This window comes from Hemiscyllium ocellatum, chromosome 15 (genome assembly GCF_020745735.1).
Source record: "Hemiscyllium ocellatum isolate sHemOce1 chromosome 15, sHemOce1.pat.X.cur, whole genome shotgun sequence".
Classification (NCBI taxonomy): domain Eukaryota; kingdom Metazoa; phylum Chordata; class Chondrichthyes; order Orectolobiformes; family Hemiscylliidae; genus Hemiscyllium; species Hemiscyllium ocellatum.
Window position 1 is genome coordinate 62796067 of NC_083415.1, and position 20257 is coordinate 62816323.

Consider the following 20257-nt stretch of genomic DNA (forward strand, 5'->3'; position numbering starts at 1 on the left):
AGATTGGAGCGACTAGGCTTGTATACCCTTGAGTTTAGAAGACTGAGAGGGGATCTGATGGAGACGTATAAGATTATTAAAGGATTGGACACTCTGGAGGCAGGAAACATGTTTCCGCTGATGGGTGAGTCCCGAACCAGAGGACACAGCTTAAAAATAAGGGGTAGGCCATTTAGGACAGAGATGAGGAGAAACTTCTTCACCCAGAGAGTGGTGGGTGTGGGGAATGCTCTGCCCCAGAAGGCAGTGGAGGCCCAGTCTCTGGATTCATTTAAGAAAGAGTTGGATAGAGTTCTCAAGGATAGTGGAATCAAGGGTTATGGAGATAAGGTAGGAACAGAATACTGATTGAGGATGATCTGCCATGATCATAATGAAAGGTGGTGCAGGCTCGTCGGGCAGAATGGCCTACTCCTACACCTATTGTCTTTCAACTTTTAAAATGGGTTGTGGGTTTCAGTTCATTAATATGTAAATCCCAGAACTAATTTATCTTGAACGTGACTGATACCTGCAACCCATTCTAAAGATGAAAGACTTAACAGCAATCGAAGTTTGTTCAATATCATTTTAGCTGCACAGATCTTTTGCTATGAATTGAGTCTTCTGACCCTGCCTACTCGTTATCTGATGGAGCAGCATTCTGAAAGATAGCACATCCAAATAAACCTAATGGACTTTAACTCGACATTGTGCGTTTTAATTATATATTTATAAATGCAGGGATGTTTGGAGAAATGAATTTCCACATTTTGTACAAAAGATAAACATACATTTTCTAGCTTGTACATTTTTAGAGCATGAATGTATATTAAAGTTAGCACGTAATAGTAAGAAGCAAACATATCAAAAGACTGGTTGTTGTAGTGGGGTATCAAATGGAGGACAAAATTCATGTAGAAGGTGCGTGCACACAATGTTGAGTGCAGAAAGATCTAAACATCCCAATTTCAAACTCCTCTAATTCGCTTTGGGCTTCACTGTTGAGGGCATTCATACACATCAGCAAAGTCAAACGCAATTCTGAAGAAACAACTTCAAGCCACTTAGCCAATTTCCCCCTCACTTTAATCAGGATATGTTTCAACTCATTTTTAAGCTTCAAATCATGCTCCCAATCAAATAATTAATGTTTCTCTCTCTGAAGACGTTGCCAAGTTTCCGCAGCATTCTATTTTTCGAACAATAGGTTACTAGACTCGAAATGTTAAGTTTTTTTCTCCACAGATGCTGTCAGGTTCCCCTTATAGGACTCAGGTTTTTGTTTTCTTTAATCCTCCAGCACCCACAACTCTATATTTCACCATCTTATTATTTCATATTTCTATCCTTCACTTTACCTACCTTACTTCAACAAAAAAACAAAACCTCATCGATAGGAAATACCTCGAACTAAAGGGTAGTTGTAACACAATCTCTAAATTTGTTATAATAGTGTCACTAACAAACGGTAGGTCTCGCCTCCGGCTTCCAGAATATTCCAAAAGAGGCTACGACACCGGCACGGCCCAGCCAACCAATCAGATTCGAAAACTCCGTCTAACGGCTCTTCATCCGGGTGATTGGTGAAATGGGGGTCCCGCCCACTCCTTGCCCATATTAGGCGCCAGTGGTCACTCTTGATTTCTGATTGGTGAAAGTTGGTTAGTAACAGGGTTCTGATCGATTCGTATTGGAGAGTGAGCGCTCTGCCCTTTTGTCGGGTGGTCTGTGAGGGGGGGGAGAGAGGAGGAAGAAGGCGATCGTCAGGTTCGTTGTTGAGGGGAGCCATGGGAGTGCAAGTGGAGACTATCACCCCCGGAGATGGTATGCAGTACCGAGCAACTAACGCTCTATCACCTCAGGTGGTGACTACTTTATCGCGGACAGGGGTGTGAATGAGAGACCTGGTCTTCTGCGTTTCGTGAGGGTGAGGGGGAGGGGGGTTCGCGGTTGGGCTGTTGTTTTATAATGCAGCAGTAGCCGAATCTAATCAACGCCTTTCTCTCTTAGGGCAAACCTTCCCCAAGACCGGGCAGACCTGCGTTGTTCATTACACAGGTGAGTCGAAGCATGGGCTCCGAGCCTAGAGATAGCGGAATTCGGCGCGGCGCCATGGTGCGTGGGTGGTGAGGGATGAAGGTGGGTCCCCGCGGCCCCTCGGAGAGGGGTGATCCTTACAGGGGCTGGCAATGTGGGTCCTTACCCCCCACACACCCCACCCCCACAGCCTGCTGGGGGTGTTGTGAGTCCCTACCGCGGAGGGCTGGGGAATAGATCCCTGTTGGCGAGCAGGAGGCTAGTGGATCCCTGTCATCGAGGGATCTGGTGGGGTAAAGGATCCTCGTGAGGAGGAACTGCAATAATGATCCTTGTGAAGAGTATTGCAAGAGTGCGGGGGGGTGGTGGTGGTGGTGGTGTGGAGTTATGGTAAACGGGGAATCTAAAGGCGTTTGATAGTTTGAATCTTTGGTGAAAGGGTTACAAGTGGGGCTGCCAGAATGGATTCTAAATTCGGGGGGGAAATAGGACTGAGAGTAGATCCTGCGGATGGGGGTTGTAAGAGTGGATTCTTCTTGGGAGATAAATAGTCTAGAGAAAAAAAGCAAATTACTGCGGATGATGGAACCTGAAACCAAAAGAGAAAATGCTGGAAAAGCTTTGACAAAGAGTCAGTTGGACTCGAAACGTCAGCTCTTTTCTCTCCTTACAGATGCTGCCAGACCTGAGATTTTCCAGCATTTTATCTTTTGGAAGCAGTCTAGAGGCCTGAGGATGGTGCTGTGGGTTTTGATTCCAAGTGGAATAATGTGCAGGGATAAGGAATCCTTGTTAAAATTATACAGGATGTCTTTTGGTAAAACCACACCTACAGTAGTGTCAGCAATTTTGGATGTCATATTAATAAAACAGTATACCTGCATAGGAGGTAATACAGTGAAGGTTCACTACACTTGTCACTGGGATAAAGGGATTGCTGTATGATAGGCTGAAGAAGCTGACTTTAAATTCTGTGGAGTACTAAAGCGTAAGATGCAATGTAATTGAACTATTCAAGATTCTGAATGGGTAAAGTGAATGATAATCAGGGCATCTAAAATGCCAGAGCATAAGAGGCTTTTTTTTGGAACTGAACTTTATCCTTCTCTACCTAGAGGGTTGAGTTTCTATCAATGAATAGTTTTAAACTGGTACAGACAGAATTTTGATCCCTCACTAATTTGGTCTGGGGAGAAGCAAGAGAGTGGAAAGAAAGCTTGAGATCAGCCATGATATGTACTGAATGGCAGAACAGACTTAAAAGGTCTATGATCTTTCCTATGAGAGGGGGTTGCCTCCCCCTGTGGAAGTGGGTCTCTGGAGAGGGTTGGGCTGTTGGAGAGGGTCATTGTTTGGAAGAAGCTCAGCTGTTATGGTTGCCTGTGTGGGTCTGAGTGATATACTGAAGATGAGATTAAGACTTGGTGAGCATTGTGAAGCTGGGTTATGAGCTAATCCTTAGAGCAGCCGAAGGTCGGGTTGACAGCTGAGTAAATTCCTGGTTTGGGATAGTCAGCCTATCTACAAGGATAGTCAGCCTATCCCAGTAATTGTGTGGAGCCTGGGTACGTTATCCTGCAGCAGGTTGGAGAGACTGGCTTTGAGCTGACAAAGGGGTCTTGAGGATCCTTCTGCTGTTTCTCTGGAAAAGCCGTCCTCACCTCAGCCTTAAATGGTCAGCTCTTATCCTGAGGGCGTGCTCGGTGTTCTAGATTCCCTAGCCAGGAGAAACAACATTCAGAAGTTTACCCTGTCAAGCCTTTCCAATATTTATTCCAATTGTTTTGGAAAATGTAGGGGCTGATGGATTCTCAGGGGAATGTAGCACAAACAGCCAAGTTGACTGGCTATAATGCAACGAGGGGTACATTGGCTTCCAAGAGGTCAATTGTGTTAGGGGATTCTGTAGTCCAAGGTACAGGCAGACGTTTCTGTGGCCAGCAGAGAAAAAGCAGAATGGTGTGGTGTTTTCCTGGTGCCAGGATTAAGGATGTCTGAGGGCGCAGAATGTTCTCACGGGGGAGAGGGGCCAGCAGGAGGTCATTGTCCACATTGGAACCAACGACACTGGAAGGGAAAAGGTTGAGACTCTGAAGGGAGATTAGAGAGTTAGGTAGAAATTTTAAAAAGGAGGTCCTCAAGGGTAGTAATATCTGAATTACTCTCCGTGCTATGAGCTAGTGAGGGAAGGAATAGGAGGATAGAGCAGATGAATGCATGGCTGAGGAGCTGGTGTATGGGAGAAGGATTCACATTTTGGATCATTGGAATCTCTTTTGGGGTAGAAGTGACCTGTACAAGAAAGACGGATTGCACCTAAATTGGAAGGGGACTAATATACTGGCAGGGAAATTTGCTCGAACTGTTTGGGAGGATTTAAACTAGTAAGGTGGGAGGGTGGGACCCAGGGAGATAATGAGGAAAGAGATCGATCTGAGACAGTACAGCTGAGAACAGAAGTGAGTCAAACAGGCAAGGCAGGCAGGAACAAGGTAGGACTAATAAATTTAAACTGCATTTATTTCAATGCAAGGGGCCTAACAGGGAAGGCAGATGAACTCGGGGCATGGTTACGAACATGGGACTGGGATATCATGGCAATTACGGAAACATAATGGGCAGGACTGGCAGCTGAATGTTCCAGGATACAAATGCTACAGGAAGGATAGAAAGGGAGGCAAAAGAGGAGGGGGAATGGCCTTTTTGATAAGGGATAGCATTACGGCTGTGCTAAGGGAGGATATTCCTGGAAATACATCCAGGGAAGTTATTTGGGTGGAACTGAGAAATAAGAAAGGGATGATCACTTTATTGGAATGTATTATAGACTCCCTAATAGTCAGTGGGAAATTGAGAAACAAACTTTTTGTAAGGAGATATCAGCTGTCTGTAAGAATAATAGGGTGGTTATGGTAGGGGATTTTAACTTTCCAAACATTGACTGGGACTGCCACAATGTTAAAGGTTCAGATGGAGAGGAATTTCTTAAGTGCGTACAAGACCATTTTCTGATTCAATATGTGGATGTACCTACTAGAAAAGGTGCAAAACTTGACATTCTCTTGAGAAATAAGGCAGGGCAGGTGACTGAGGTGTCAGTGGGGGAGCACTTTGGGGCCAGCGACCATAACTGTATTCGTTTTAAAATAGTGATTGAAAAGGATAGACCAGATCTAAAAGTTGAAGTTCTAAATTGGAGAAAAGCCAATTTTGACAGTATTGGCAAGAACGTTCAAAAGCTGATTGGAGGCAGATGTTTGCAGGTAAAGGGACAGCTGGAAAATGGGAAGCCTTCAGAAATGAGATAGCAAGAATTCAGAGAAAGTATATTCCTGTCAGGGTGAAAGGGAAGGTTGGTAGCTATAGGGAATGCTGGATGACTAAAGAAATTGGATGTTTGGTTAAGAAAAAGAAGGAAGCATATGTCAGGTACAGACAGGATAGATCGAGTGAATCCTTAGAAGTGTATAAAGAAAGTAGGAGTATATTTAAGAGGGAAATCAGGAGGGCAAAACGGGGACATGAGATAGCTTTGGCAAATAGAATTAAGGAGAATCCAAAGGGATTTTACAAGTATATTAAGGACAAAAGGGTGACTAGGGAGAGAATAGGACCCCTCAAAGATTAGCAAGGTGGCCTTTGTGTGGAGCCACAGAAAATGGGGGAGATACTAAATGAGTATTTTGCATCGGTATTTCCTGTGGAAAAGGATATGGAAGATATAGACTGTAGGGAAATAGATGGTGACATCTTGCAAAATGTCCAGATTAGAGGAGGAAGTGTTGGATGTCTTGAAACAGTTCAAGGTGGATAAATCCCCAGGAGCTGATCAGGTGTACACGAGAACTCTGTAGGAAGCTAGAGAAGTGATTGCTGGGCCTCTTGCTGAGATATTTGTATCATTGGTCACAGGTGAGGTGCCTGGAGGTTGGCAAGTGTGCTGCCACTGTTTTTAAGAAAGGTGGTAAAGACATGCCAGGGAACTATCGACCAGTGAGCCTGACCTCAGTGGTGGGCAAGTTGTTGGAGGCAATCCTGCGGGACAGAATGTACGTGTATTTGGAAAGGCAAGAACTGATTCGGGATAGTCAACATGGCTTTGTGCATGGGAAATCATGTCTTACAAACTTGACTGAGTTTTTTTTTGATGAAGTAACAAAGAGGATTGAGGGCAGAACAGTAGATGTGATCTATATTGACTTCAGTAAGGTGTTTGACAAGGTTCCCCATGGGAAACTGATTAGCAAGCTTAGATCTCATGGAATACAGGGAGAACTAGCCATTTGGATACAGAACTGGTTCAAAGGTAGAAGACAGGGTGGTGGGTGGAGGGTTATTTTTCAGACAGGAGGCCTGTGACCAGTGGAATGCCACAAGGATCGGTTCTGGGCCCTCTACATTTTGTCATTTACATAAATGATTTGGAGTAAAAAATGAGGTCTGCAGATGCTGGAGATCACAGCTGCAAATGTGTTGCTGGTCAAAGCACAGCAGGTTAGGCAGCATCTCAGGAATAGAGAATTCGACGTTTCGAGCATAAGCCCTTCATCAGGAATAAGAGAGAGAGAGCCAAGCCGGCTGAGATAAAAGGTAGGGAGGAGGGACTAGGGGGAGGGGCGATGGAGGTGGGATAGGTGGAAGGAGGTCAAGGTGAGGGTGATAGGCCGGAGTGGGGTGGGGGCGGAGAGGTCAGGAAGAGGATTGCAGGTTAGGAGGGAACGGGTCTGTTTGAGAACGTGGCTGAAGAGCTTCTGTGCAGAGGAGATGACCTGGGGGTCTGTGCAGAGGAGATGACCTGGGGGTCTGTGCAGAGGAGATGACCTGGGGGTCTGTGCAGAGGAGATGACCTGGGGAATGATTTGGATGCGAGCATAAGTGGTACAGTTGTAAGTTTGCAGATGACTCCAAAGTTGGAGGTGTAGTGGACAGGTGAAAAGGGTTACTTCAGATTACAACAGGACCTGGACCAGATGGGCCAATGGGCTGAGAAGTGGCAGATGGAATTTAATTCAGATAAATGCACGGTGCTGCATTTTGGGAAAGCAAATCTTAGCAGGACTTATACACTTAATGGTAAGGTCCTAGGGAGTGTTGCTGAACAAAGAGACCTTGGAGTGCAGGTTCATAGCTCCTTGAAAGTAGAGTTGCAGGTAGATAGGATAGTGAAGAAGGCGTTTGTTATGCTTTCCTTTATTGGTCAAAGTATTGAGTACAGGAGTTGGGAGGTCATGTTGTGGCTGTACAGAACATTGGTTAGGCCACTGTTAGAATATTGTGTGAAATTCTGGTCTCCTTCCTATCGGAAAGATGTTGTGAAACTTGAAAGGGTTCAGAAAAGATTTACAAAGATATTGCCAGGGTTGGAGGATCTGAGCTACAGGGAGAGGCTGAACAGGCTGGGGCTGTTTTCCCTGGAGTGTCAGAGGCTGAGGGGTGACCTTATAGAGGTTTACAAAATTGAGGGGCATGGATAGGATAAATAGGCAAAGTCTTTTCCCTGGGGTCGGGGAGTCCAGAACTAGAGGGCATAGGTTTAGGGTGAGAGGGGAAAGGTATAAAAGACCTAAAGGGGCAACTTTTTCACGCAGAGAGTGGTACGTGTATGGAATGAGCTGCCAGAGGATGTGGTGGAGGCTGGTACAATTGCAACATTTAAAAGGCATTTTGATGGGTATATGAATAGGAAGAGTTTGGAGGTATATGGGCCGGGCGCTGGCAGGTGGGACTAGATTGGGTTGGGATATCTGGTCGGCATGGACGAGTTGGACTCAAGGGTCTGTTTTCATGCTGTACATCTCTGACTCTATAACTCTGTTCTGAAATCCATAGTATCTCTTCAAAGTGTTAAGAAAAAAGTTGAATGCGTATGGGAAATGGACTAAGTGAATGAATCTGTTTTGGGATCCAAAACACACGTGCTGAAAGGCCACCATTTGTTATAAAGTTCCATTGCTTAATGCAGTCTATGTACAAATAATTGTACATTCTGCTCTCTTTGAAGCGTAACAGGGCATGGTAAGTGCAGTAGTTCTGTTAGCAAACTGAAAGGCAAAAAACAGATTGCGAGATAAAGTCTTTCATTGGAACTCAAAATCAATTCATTTTTAGAGTATTGTTTTTGCTTAGATTGCGACATTAGTCAGATTTGTGAATTGACAGCTGTTTCTTAGTGTCAGCTGCAATAAATGTTAGAAGCTGACAGAGCAAGCTCGGAGATGGGCAAGATATGTGGATATCAGATATCTGGCCCTAATCCTGCACAAATTAAATGCTGCCATGGTTGTCTTGCCTACAGTTGTGACGTTTCAGCTGCTAAAATGCTAATGGTTTTGTCACTGATTCAAGCAGTTTGTTTTTGTTTCCTCTTTGAGAAATGTTAGTGGATTGCCACTTTATGTTGAAGTAAACTTTTGAACCAGGAAACCTCCCAGTTCAGACAAGACGCCAAGTCCTATACGTGTACCATTCGAATATTACTTTTAGAGAAGCAACACTGACATTCAAAGTGTCTGAAATTCAGGATTAATTGGTCTGTTTAGGACTCTGCAGAATAGAATATTACTTAAACATTTCTGAAACTGGACAACCATTTTGAGGTCAGAAGGATGGAGCCCATGTGACATGATTTCCTTTGATCATTTGATATCATGAGAAAGGGTCATATTGTTCTTTTTCCTGAAACCATAACTTGTTTCCTTTTCGTCACAGGATTGTATAACTTTTGTTACTTCCTCAGGGTGTGACTGGAAAATGTTGCTGATTTTTTTTTTAACGTTTTATCTCTCTTTCCATATCTAAAGTTTACTCTGCTTTTCTGTTTCTCTATTTTCTCAATAGATTTGTTGCAACAAATCAAAATTTTATACAATGATTCCTTTGATCTGAAGCATTTCACATTTTTGCAGTTTCTGTTGTTTGGATCAAATACAATGGAAGTCCAGTACAAATTGATGTTAATCTGAACGATGCTCGTCAGTGAACAACTGACAAATGGTATTTATTGCGCATGTCTGTTGTAGCAAAATATCCCTAGCATTAACAACTCAGATAATCAGAAAAATAGATATGGCTAAGAAGATGTGAGGAAGGATCAATGAAAATGAAATATGCAAAAATCAAAAATGTAATTAAATACAAACAGCAAATGCTACTAAGTGATAGAGGGAATGTTAAGCACTGCATCCACAGACAATCGAGTGCGCTGCTTTCTCCTGCCTGGAACCAAGCTTCTTGATTGAGAGCTGCAGTCACCCAGGCAATTGGGTAGGATTCTGTTGCAGTTCTGAATTGTGCCTGTAAAAGTTGAACAGGTTCTGGAAAGTCAGGAGGTGTTATTGCAGCAAGATTTCTAGTTTCTGGCCACAGCATTTGAGTTGTTCAGTTCGGTTTCTTGTCAGTGGCACCCCCAGGATGTTGTTAGTGTGGTATTAAGTGATGGTAATCCATTGATTGCAATGGTTAGATTATCTATTGGTTGAGCAGCACCATTCATTGGCAGCTTACCCCCCCCCCCCCCCCCCCCCCCCCCCACAAAAAGAGGGGGAAGACTGTCTTCAACTGAGCCCAAGGGTTGCTGCACAATGCTGTTTCTGCAAACTCTGTAACGCTTGGAGCAGAAGGTGGCCATGGGAAGGAATAAGTTAGGCATTGCTGTGACAGCGAGCCCTTTACGTTGTTTTTGCCTGGCTTCCCGGTTGCTGCTGCTCCTCTTTGGACTGTCTTGGACCAGTGATTCCCAAGTAACAATGGGAATGTTACGCTTCACCAGTGAGCCCTTGATGATATCCCTGAAGTGCTTGCTTTGTCTGCCTGGGGCTTACCTGTCATTTTGGAGCTCCATGTGGATTCGTGAGTCCCTTGTCAGTCATGCTGCCCAGCACGTCAATTGATCAAGGGTGGTCCGTGCCTTGATTTGTGGGATGTTGGCCTGATGTGTTAGTGTCTTCCCAGCGGATTCACAGGAGCTTGTGCATGCAGCATTGCTGGAACTGTTCCAGTGCCTTGAGTTGTCAGCTGTAGACAGCCCAAATTTCATCCACAGAAGATGGCAAGAGCCACCACCGCTCTGTCTGCCATGAGCTTGGTATTGGATTTGATGATCTCAGGCAGCCAAAGGCTGTGCTAGTACACTGGATATCATTAATAACTGCTTTGGACAAAAGAACACTCAAAAGGTATTGCAAGTGGGCAGTGTTCTCTAAGGCTTCCCTTAATGATTGGAATTTACTCCACAATGCCAGTCATGCTGGTAACATGCCTTCATCTTGCAGATATTTAGGATGAGACCCATGCTATCACATGCTTATGATCTGGCGTTTGTCCTCTGATATTGTATGTACACAAGCATCAGCTTGATGATATTGGTTAGGGTGACTTTGGTTTTGGCTAGAAGATGGTGGAGTTTCTATAATCTGCTGGTTCTGTAGGTAGCTCCGCTCAAGTGGGGAGCTTGTCACCTGTGAGGTGAAGCATTGCAGTGAGGTAGATTAAGATTTGGGGTGATGATTCAGCCCTGCTCGGCTCCTGTCTGTATGGAGAAAGAGTTGGTGGTGGAGCCATTTGACATTACCACAACGTCCATGTTGGCATGGTGCAGGTGGAGGATATTAACAGACTTTGTGGTGCAGCCAAAGTTAAGAAGGATGCTCCATAATGCTTCCTGGTTGGTATCACAGCATCCAAGGAATAGGAAATTCGACGTTTCGGGCCAGAGCCCTTCATCAGGAATGAGGAGAATGTGCCAGGCAGGCTAAGATAAAAGGTAGGGAGGAGGGACTTGGGGGAGGGGTGATGGAGATGTGATAGGTGGAAGGAGGTCAAAGTGAGGGTGATAGGTTGGAGTGGGGTGGGGGCGGAAAGGTCAGGAAGAAGATTGCAGGTTAGGAGGGCGGTGCTGAGTTGAGGGAACCGACTGAGACAAGGTGGGGGGTGGGGCCTTCCTAGACCTTTCCATTTCTATCTCGGGCGACCGACTCAACACAGACATCTACTATAAACCGACTGACTCCCACAGCTACCTGGACTACACCTCCTCCCGCCCTGCCCCCTGTAAAAACTCCATCCCATATTCCCAATTCCTTCGTCTCCGCCGCATCTGCTCCCAGGAGGACCAGTTCCAATACCGTACAGCCCAGATGGCCTCCTTCTTCAAGGACCGCAGACTCCCCCCAGACGTGATCGACGATGCCCTCCACCGCATCTCCTCCATGCCCCGCTCCTCCAACCACCACCAAGACAGAACCCCACTGGTTCTCACCTACCACCCCACCAACTTCCGCATACAGCGTATCATCCACCGTCATTTCCGCCACCTCCAAATGGACCCCACCACCAGGGATATATTTCCCTCCCCTCCCCTATCAGCGTTCCGCAAAGACCGCTCCCTTCGTGACTCCCTCGTCAGGTCCACACCCCCCACCAACCCAACCTCCACTCCCGGCACCTTCCCCTGCAACCGCAGGAAATGTAAAACTTGCGCCCACACCTCCTCACTCACTTCCCTCCAAGGCCCCAAGGGATCCTTCCATATCCGCCACAAGTTCACCTGCACCTCCACACACATCATCTATTGCATCCGCTGAACCCGATGTGGCCTCCTCTACATTGGGGAGATGGGCCACCTACTTGCGGAACGCTTCAGAGAACACCTCTGGGACGCCCGGACCAACCAACCCAACCACCCCGTGGCTCAACACTTTAACTCTCCCTCCCACTCCACCGAGGACATGCAGGTCCTTGGACTCCTCCATCGGCAGAACATAACACGACGGCTGGAGGAGGAGCGCCTCATCTTCCACCTGGGAACCCTCCAACCACAAGGAATGAACTCGGATTTCTCCAGTTTCCTCATTTCCCCTCCCCCCACCTTGTCTCAGTCGGTTCCCTCAACTCAGCACCGCCCTCCTAACCTGCAATCTTCTTCCTGACCTCTCCGCCCCCACCCCACTCCGGCCTATCACCCTCACCTTGACCTCCTTCCACCTATCACATCTCCATCGCCCCTCCCCCAAGTCCCTCCTCCCTCCCTTTTATCTTAGCCTGCCTGGCACATTCTCCTCATTCCTGATGAAGGGCTCTGGCCCGAAACGTCGAATTTCCTGTTCCTTGGATGCTGCCTAACCTGCTGTGCTTTAACCAGCAACACATTTTCAGCTCTGATCTCACTTTTTACTACTTGATGGTATCACAGGCCTATGTGAGGTCGAAGAAGACCGTGTACATGGGATAAGTTCTTTTCTCTGCATTTCTGCTGCAGCTGTCACGTGGTGAAAATCATTTCCGTTGTGCATTCCGTGGACAAAGCCACTCTGAGACTCTAGGAGGAGTTTCTCAGCCACAGGGAGGACACCGTTGAGGAGGGTCTTGGTGATGACCTTTCCAACGGTTGACAGCATTGGCCAGAATTTGTATAACATGAATGTCACTTGCCACCAATTAGCCCAAACTTTGATTTTGTCTAGGTCTAACTGTATTTGGACATGAACTGTTTCTTATCTGAGGACTCTTAAGTGGTGCTGATCAATGTGGAATCATCAGTGAACATCCCCACTTCTGACCTTATGACATAATGGGTCTGTTCTGAGCAGATGTATGCTCCAATTTCAAAATTGAAAGGATTTGTCCTTTCGTTGATTGTGGGAGAAGATGATGTTCTTGCCTCTATTTATCAGTCTGTTTGGCTGTACACAGTGTGTCACCTAAGGAAAAAGCTGATTTGATTTAGGAAGGATATCGGTTGGATTTCTTAAAAACCATTCATCTACTAACATCAGGATATTGGGCAAGTTAACATTTAACATTTTTCCTTTTGTTGTCTAATTTGTTTAGAATGTGTTTGTTTGTTTGTTTCTGTGATTTAAAAAAAATTCTTGGTTTTCACAGCGTGGGCATAAATTTCAAAGCAGATTGAGGTGTGTGGATTTGACATGAGGCCTTCTTAATAAAGATTTCTGTTTTGCAATTTTGTAGTTAGTCATAGAGATGTACAGTACAGAAACAAGCCCTTCAGTCCAACTTGTTCATGCCTACCAGATATCCTAAATTGATCTAGTCCCATTTGCCAGCATTTGGCCCATACCCCTCCATATATTTCCTATTCATATACCCATCCAGATACCTTTTTAAATGTTGTAATTGTACCTGCCTCCTTCCATACACACACCACCCTCTGCGTGAAAAATTTGCCTTTTGGGACCCTTTTTATATCTTTCTCCTCCCATCCTAAACCTATGCCCTCTAGTTCTGGACTCCCTCAGTCCAGGGAAAAGACTGTCTCTTTTCCCTAACCATGCCGTTCATTTTTTTTTTATAAACCTCAGCATAAAATGTCAAACCCATTAGTCAGGAAGCTGGTAGAAAGGTAGAGTCAAAATTCGATTACAAAGATTGTTTCAATTTTACAAATCCGCTACTATTGGTCCTAGATTTAGTAGCCAATCCAAAAAAAAAGCCTTTATTCATGATGACAAAATTAAGCAGAGAAGACTGTAATAAAGCATGGAAACAGACCCTTCAGTCCTACTTGTCCATGCAATCCATTTCCCCCCAGACTAAAGCATTATAACATTTTCCTGTGTTTGGCTCACATCCCTCTAAAATTTTCTTATTCATGTACCTATACAAATGTGTTTTTAAAATGTTTAACTCTATTTGCATCTACTACTTCCTCTGGCAGTTCATTCCACACATTAATCACTTGTGTGAAAAAATTGCCTCTGGACACTTACAACTATGCCCTCTGGTTTTGAGCTTACCTACCCTAGGAAAAAGACCGTTGCTATTCATCTTACCTATACTCCTCGTGACTTTTAAAACTTCCAAGAACACCCCTCAACCTGCTAAATTCCAGTGGAAAGAAGTCCTAACCTACTCCATTTATACACATTTCAACCACACTATTAACTACATAGCTCTTCCATAAGGTTTCTCCCTGCCTGGCTAATGCTCTGTAAGTGGATTCTAGATAGTCGAAGGTGGAGGACAGGAAAAATAAATTGTGGCTGAAAGAGCTGCTCCTTTTGTTTTGAGGTCTTTTCAGTGTTGGAGCAGTAATTGCTGTTTTATAAGCTGTTTGAAATGTTGGAGGGGAAAAAAAAAGAGAGATTGAAACAACAGCACTTTAAAAAAGAGGAAGACCAGCAAAGGCAGTGACCATGTGGGAAGTGAATCAAATAGAGAAATAAACAAACTTGCACCGCTATGTGACCCAGCAGTGAACCTACACAGCTGACAGTTAAAGTTAAGAGGGGCATGGATAGGATAAACAGACAAGGTCTCTCTGGGGTGGGAGGTCCAAAACTAGAGGGCACAAGTTTGGGGTGAGTGGGAAAAGATTTAAAAGGGACCTCTGGGCAACATTTTCATGCAGACAGTGGTGTGTGTATGGAGTGAGCTGCCAGAGGAAATAGTGGAGACTGGTACAGTAACAATATTTAAATAGCACGCACACAATGTTTTACTGCAACTTTTTGACAGGTCCCACCTTTGCCCTGTAGAGGACAATGTTGGAGAGATTATCTGGGGAAGGGGGTTTAGGGTACACCCCTGTGTAGAACTCCAGGGAAAGTGTGGGAAGAGGGTGGGCAGTCAGTCATTTGGAGACGGTGTCTAGGCTCCCATCAATGTCCAGGACTGTTCTCTACAGCATTTCAGTAAACAGAGTTCACTTTTAATCACTAAACAAAAGACGTGATCGGTGTTAGAAACAATCTTTCTTGTAATTTTTCTGTCAGGACCTTGATCTTTGGATAATCTGAAATTCGGATAATCTGTTTCTGTATAGGTCACAGCTATGATAAATTCTACTTCAGCATTAAGTTTTCAGCTATAACTGATGGACAAATTAAAGAAAAAAAACATGGCGCAGGGCACTTGTCTTAACTGAACCAAGTTTTATATTGCTGTTGTTTTGATCGACCAGTTAATTTACTGACTGGACTCGCTCAATATTTTGCTGGTTACCATTTTCTAACAGGATCACTGAAGGATGGAACAAAGTTTGATTCTTCCCGGGACCGATCTAAACCATTTAAATTTAAAATTGGTCGAAATGAGGTCATCAGGGGCTGGGACGAAGGATTAGCTCAGGTAAAACTGAACTTGAATTCTATCTTTATGCCACCATACTGCCAAGGTTCTGACTCTTGTGGGATTACATTTGCAGAGGTTGTACCCACTCTCCCATGGATTACCCAAACAACAATTCATTAGAGAATGTACACAGTGAGTGCTGTGAGCAATTTCACTGTGGAGCAATACATCAGAGTTTCTTCGTCTTTGCTAAATATATGCATGGTCTCTTTTCCAACAAGAGTTACTGGTTAATGGTTATAACTTGTATCGTAACTTGCAGCAAGTCCTTTTTTCCCTGGTGTCTCTGTGCTCATGACTTTAGTGTCAGTCAAGCAACATCTTGATTTTAAAATTCTTATCTTTGTTTTAACATTCCTCAATGGCCTTGTCTCTTTCTAATCTGTATTTTACTCCAGTCCTGCACCTTCCTGAGATCTCTGGATTCTCCAAATTGAAGATTTAGACCTTTTTTACTTGTTCATCCTTTCGGACACTTTTTTTTTAAAAAACAACCTCTTTCATCAAGTTTTACATGATAATGTTTGACTGTCATTGGATGATATCTGCATGTATGATTTGGTGCAGCATTTTTTTTTTGCAATGCTGGTGTGAAGTGTAAAATGCCCTTTGGCATGTTTCATTTGTGTAAATCAAAAATGTTATAAGGTGAACAGCATTGTCTTCTGCTTTCGTCCTGTTGAACTCTGAGCTAAGGTATAGAGGAAGGTTGTCTTGTCTGCTTCTCACATTTTAGTCATCCTATCACTCTTGGATTGTTGTTGTTCAAAATTAATTGATTTATAGGCAATCCGAACACCTTTTTTTTTACTCCCCTAGAAAGTACTTTGTACCCATACATGGTATCAATTCATACACAAATTGGAACATGATTCAGCATTGTCGTCATCATGGCAATAATGTAAAATGTTTGCTTCATCACTGTGTCTAATGGGAAGTTTAAAACATTTATAGATACTGAGAGAAATCATCTGGCTGTGTTGCCAAAATACAATGCAGGCATTGAATGAAGGTAGGGTCAGGCTTGATGAAAGTCTGTCTGCTCTTCTGCCCACATAATTTGCTGATATCACTGCCTGCCCTCTGATATAATCTGGTCACTTGGATGATGTGCTAAACAGCTGCTGTCTGTCTAGGAACTGTACCTCAGCAAGAATATGTACCTTTTAGAAAGACTTTTCAAACTGAACATCAAACCTGAAACCAATATTTTTGTATAAAATGCAGTTTTGTGATGCTCTCAATAGTGTGAAAATATCAACAATTATTTTTGTATTCTTAAGTGGAAGATTATTGTCCTGAAACATTAGCTCTTCCATCTCCTCTTCGGCATGATAACAACATTGGAGTCTGGAATGTGCGTGACTTACATTTCTTCACAAATGGAGAGTGCTGGCATTTGGTGAGGGAGGGCAGTGGTTTTTGTAAATACTGAACTAAAAGATACTAATTAATCTTAAGTACCAGAACCTGTTCAAAGTACTAGACACTAGATTGCAATTGTCCTAAAGTCAAATGTTTTTCAATGAACTGTTTGTAATCCAGACATATCTCTATATGTTTTGATTAAATTCACCCAAATTTGGCTAACGGGTGCAAGATTGATCATTGTGTAGTTGTTCTGAATTTATCAGTGGCTATTTTCAAACAATGACAGGGAGAACCCAATTCTGTTCAAACAGGTGGTCCCAAATCTGCTTTGTAGAGGGGTTATCGTCTGGAATTAAAAATTATCTTGTTTGTTAGAAATTCTGTGGGATTCCTGCAGTTAATTTAATAGCAGAAGTGCTTAACACAAACTATTTACAGATTAAAATGTTCTATCTATTCACAGAGTATGATTGTGCCCTACACCCTGCCTTGAAACCATGAAGAGAAACTGACTTGCTTTCTCCCTGATATTGATCTTAAATGGCCAAATTCTGAATTTTAGGAATGATGGTGGGAAGCATTTTTCATACAAATGACAGCAGATATTGCAATTTTTTTTCCCCAAAACACTATGAATACCTATATTCTTGTCCAAGTGGTGATAATTCTTTTGATAGGTGTAAATAGATGTGGAACAAAATCAAGTAAATGTGTTTAAGGTGCAGATCGACTAACATCTGATTGTTCAGCATTGATAATCTGATTCAATCTGCATCTAGTGACTGAGTCACAAAGTGTGGCACCGGGAAAACACGCCGAGCAGGCAGCATCTGAGGAGCAGGAGCGTTGATGTTTTGAGCATAAGTTCTTCATGAGGAATGGAAGGGTGGGCCAAGGGGCTGAGATAAATGGGAGAGGGGTGGGGCTGGGTAGGTAGCTAGGAATGCAGTATTTAGTTGAAGATGGAGGTGATGGTGATAGGTTGGAGTGGATAGGTGGGAAGGAAGATGGACAAGTGGGACAGCTCAAGAGGGTGGTGCTGAGTTGGATAGTTGGATCTGGGATAAAGTGGAGGGAGAAAAGATGAGGAAACTGGTGAAATTGACATTGATACCATGTGGTTGGAGAGTCCCAAGGCAGCAGATGAGGTGTTCTTCCTTCAGGCATCATCTTCTGCCTTGGGACCAAATCCTAGCAGCCGACATCTGGAGGAAGAGCTCCTCATCTGCCTTCAGATCCTTCAACCGTCCAACTCGGCACCACCCTCTTGAGCTGTCTCACCTGTGCATCTTCCTTCCCACCTATACACTCCAACCTATCACCGTCAGCCACCTTCATCTACCTATTGCATTCCCAGCTACCTTCCCCAGCCCCCATCCTTCTCCCATTTCTCACAGATTCCGCCCCCTAAGCGTTCCTGATGAAGAGCTTATGCTCGAAATGTCAACTCTCCTCCTCAGATGCTGCCTGACCAGCTGTGCCTTTCTAGCACCACGCTTTTTGACTTTGATCTCCAACATCTGCAGTCCTCATTTTCGCCTCCATGTTTAGTGGCTGTAAGGAGACATGCAATGAGCAGTCACTCTGGGTTTAATGAATAAAATCTGTCTCTCATCTTTTTTTGAGAAAAGTAGAAATTTTTAGAAACAATTCTAGCCCTATGACACATGCATACCTGAGATGTTAAGATTTTAAACATCATATCCTCTTTTGCAGAAACTTGCATTACTTGGAGTGGGGGGGAGCTTTTTGCCTATTTCGATGTTAGGTTTGTGAAAAAAACAATTCTGAAGCTAGGCTGGGGTAGATTTTTATTGCTTTTCATAGAATCACAGTGCAGGAGATTCTCTTTGGCCTTTATGTACATACCATTGTTATTATAATAGAGGGCACTGGTATTTAATTCTTCCTGGTTTTACTGCTTCTAATGTAGTTTCTTAAAACCAATGTAGATTTATGCTCTTATGTTACTTCTCAATTTTAGATGAGTGTTGGACAAAGAGCAAAACTGACCTGCACTTCTGACTATGCTTATGGGGATTCTGGCCACCCTGGGGTCATCCCACCCAATGCTACTTTGATCTTTGATGTAGAGCTCTTGAGACTCGAGTGAAAGCATTACTTGGTAGGTGGAATTGCAATATGGCTGAGAGGTTTTTTTTAATAAAGGTTAGATATTATTATCTGTAACCCAACAAATTTGGGATGCAAAATAACATCTTTTTTATTTTGACAGGTTTGTTTCCTGCTTTTGGCACATACACTTGGGAGAGTTTGAAGATTTGTGCATTGAATGTGCAGAACTTGGTTATAAACACACTACATTTACTTTCCCCATCTACAATCTGCATTTTGTAGGCAACACATTTGCTTCTCTCCTGTTCCTTTTGGGCTGTAACTTAATCTGATGTTAATCCTACAGTGTTTTTCAAAATTGTGCTTTGCTTTCTAAATCTTAAATTGCATGTGATCAAGTATTAATACTAAGGTGCCTGTCATGTCAAAAGGAAAGCTGATCATTTATACCACACCACTTTTAACATTAAATTGTTCAAGCGTAAGATAATAGTTTTCAATTGACTTGGTGCATTAAAACGCCATAAACTGAACGAGAACCAACAACATTGGCCATACAGGTTGCAATCTTCTTAAATTTGCCAATCTTGGAATAGAAGTTGCTGTTGTGATCTGCTTGTATTGTATAAACATTCATGCCAAATAGTCAACACAAACTTATCATTGGGAATTATCCAAAACTGGAGGGTCAAATTGATCCATGGTTAACTAAGAGGTTTATTTGTGGAGGTGGGAGGGAAAGTGGGGTCAGTTTACCTTTGCTAATTCTTGCTTGAGTTGTTTTTTAACACCATGCTTTTCCCTGCTTGCATGCAGGCCCAGTTGCCAAATTTTAACTTTGCATGTTGTTTTCATCAAGACGTCATCCAGATATTTGATTCTACATGTAAGTATCTCAACATGATCGAGGCTTCAATGCTATTTAACTTGGGACAAATGATCATTGTTCTCCTAAATGTTTAAAATCTGGTGCTGGGTAGGGATTGATGCTGATTTTCATCTTTTTATTTTGCGAGGAGAGGATGTGTTAACTTGTACATTTTCCAAAAATCATCAGATGCTAATGGATGATTCTCTCACCTCAGCTGTAGAGGATGCCCAATGATGTTTTTAGTTTAGTTGTGAATCAGGAAGGCAGCAAAATCATTGGAGACTGATAAACTGATGATTAATGTTGGGACCATAGAAATGTAAGTTGTGCTGTTAATACTGGCAGAGGCCCAGCTTTATATCAGTGCAATAGATATACAATACCTGTTGCAGAGTTCACATTAAGCTAGACACTTCTCCCTCTGCCATTCTTGCCTCAGCCATTCTTGGAGGATCAGCCAGTATATCCCTTTTTGTAACAAGTTAATTAGGTGCTAGCAACACATTTGTAAGCAGGACATGCTGATCATCACTACTGTCATCCCATCTCTATCTATTTAGTGTGGCTTATGATACTTTTATTGCATGTAGCTCTGATCAGCAATTCATTTTGGAATTCATGGCTTTTACAATAAAATGCTTTGTGCCAGTTTGTGGTGTGGTGCTTGTTTTTGGATATAAAACCTTGGAAAAAATGAAGTACACGAAAAGGCCAGCTAATGTCTCCACCAGTTGAATAAATAATTCTTCCCTTCTGTTTCCGCTTTCCAGAACCTGGTCCATATCCTTGCATATTAGTGCTTCAAGTACAGATACAGCTTTTTGAATGAGT

The 20257-nt window shown here is 43.4% G+C and overlaps 1 protein-coding gene across 1 annotated transcript; it reads left to right on the plus strand.

Annotated features, from left to right (window-relative positions):
• Positions 1-1693: 1693 nt before the first annotated feature.
• On the plus strand, positions 1694-20077 carry LOC132822819 (peptidyl-prolyl cis-trans isomerase FKBP1A-like). The gene is made up of 5 exons (XM_060836172.1): positions 1694-1806; positions 1993-2040; positions 14993-15105; positions 18464-18604; positions 18716-20077. The coding sequence occupies exons 1-4, from the start codon at positions 1770-1772 to the stop codon at positions 18590-18592; spliced, it is 327 nt and encodes a 108-aa protein (XP_060692155.1). The 5' UTR covers positions 1694-1769; the 3' UTR covers positions 18593-18604; positions 18716-20077.
• Positions 20078-20257: the final 180 nt, after the last annotated feature.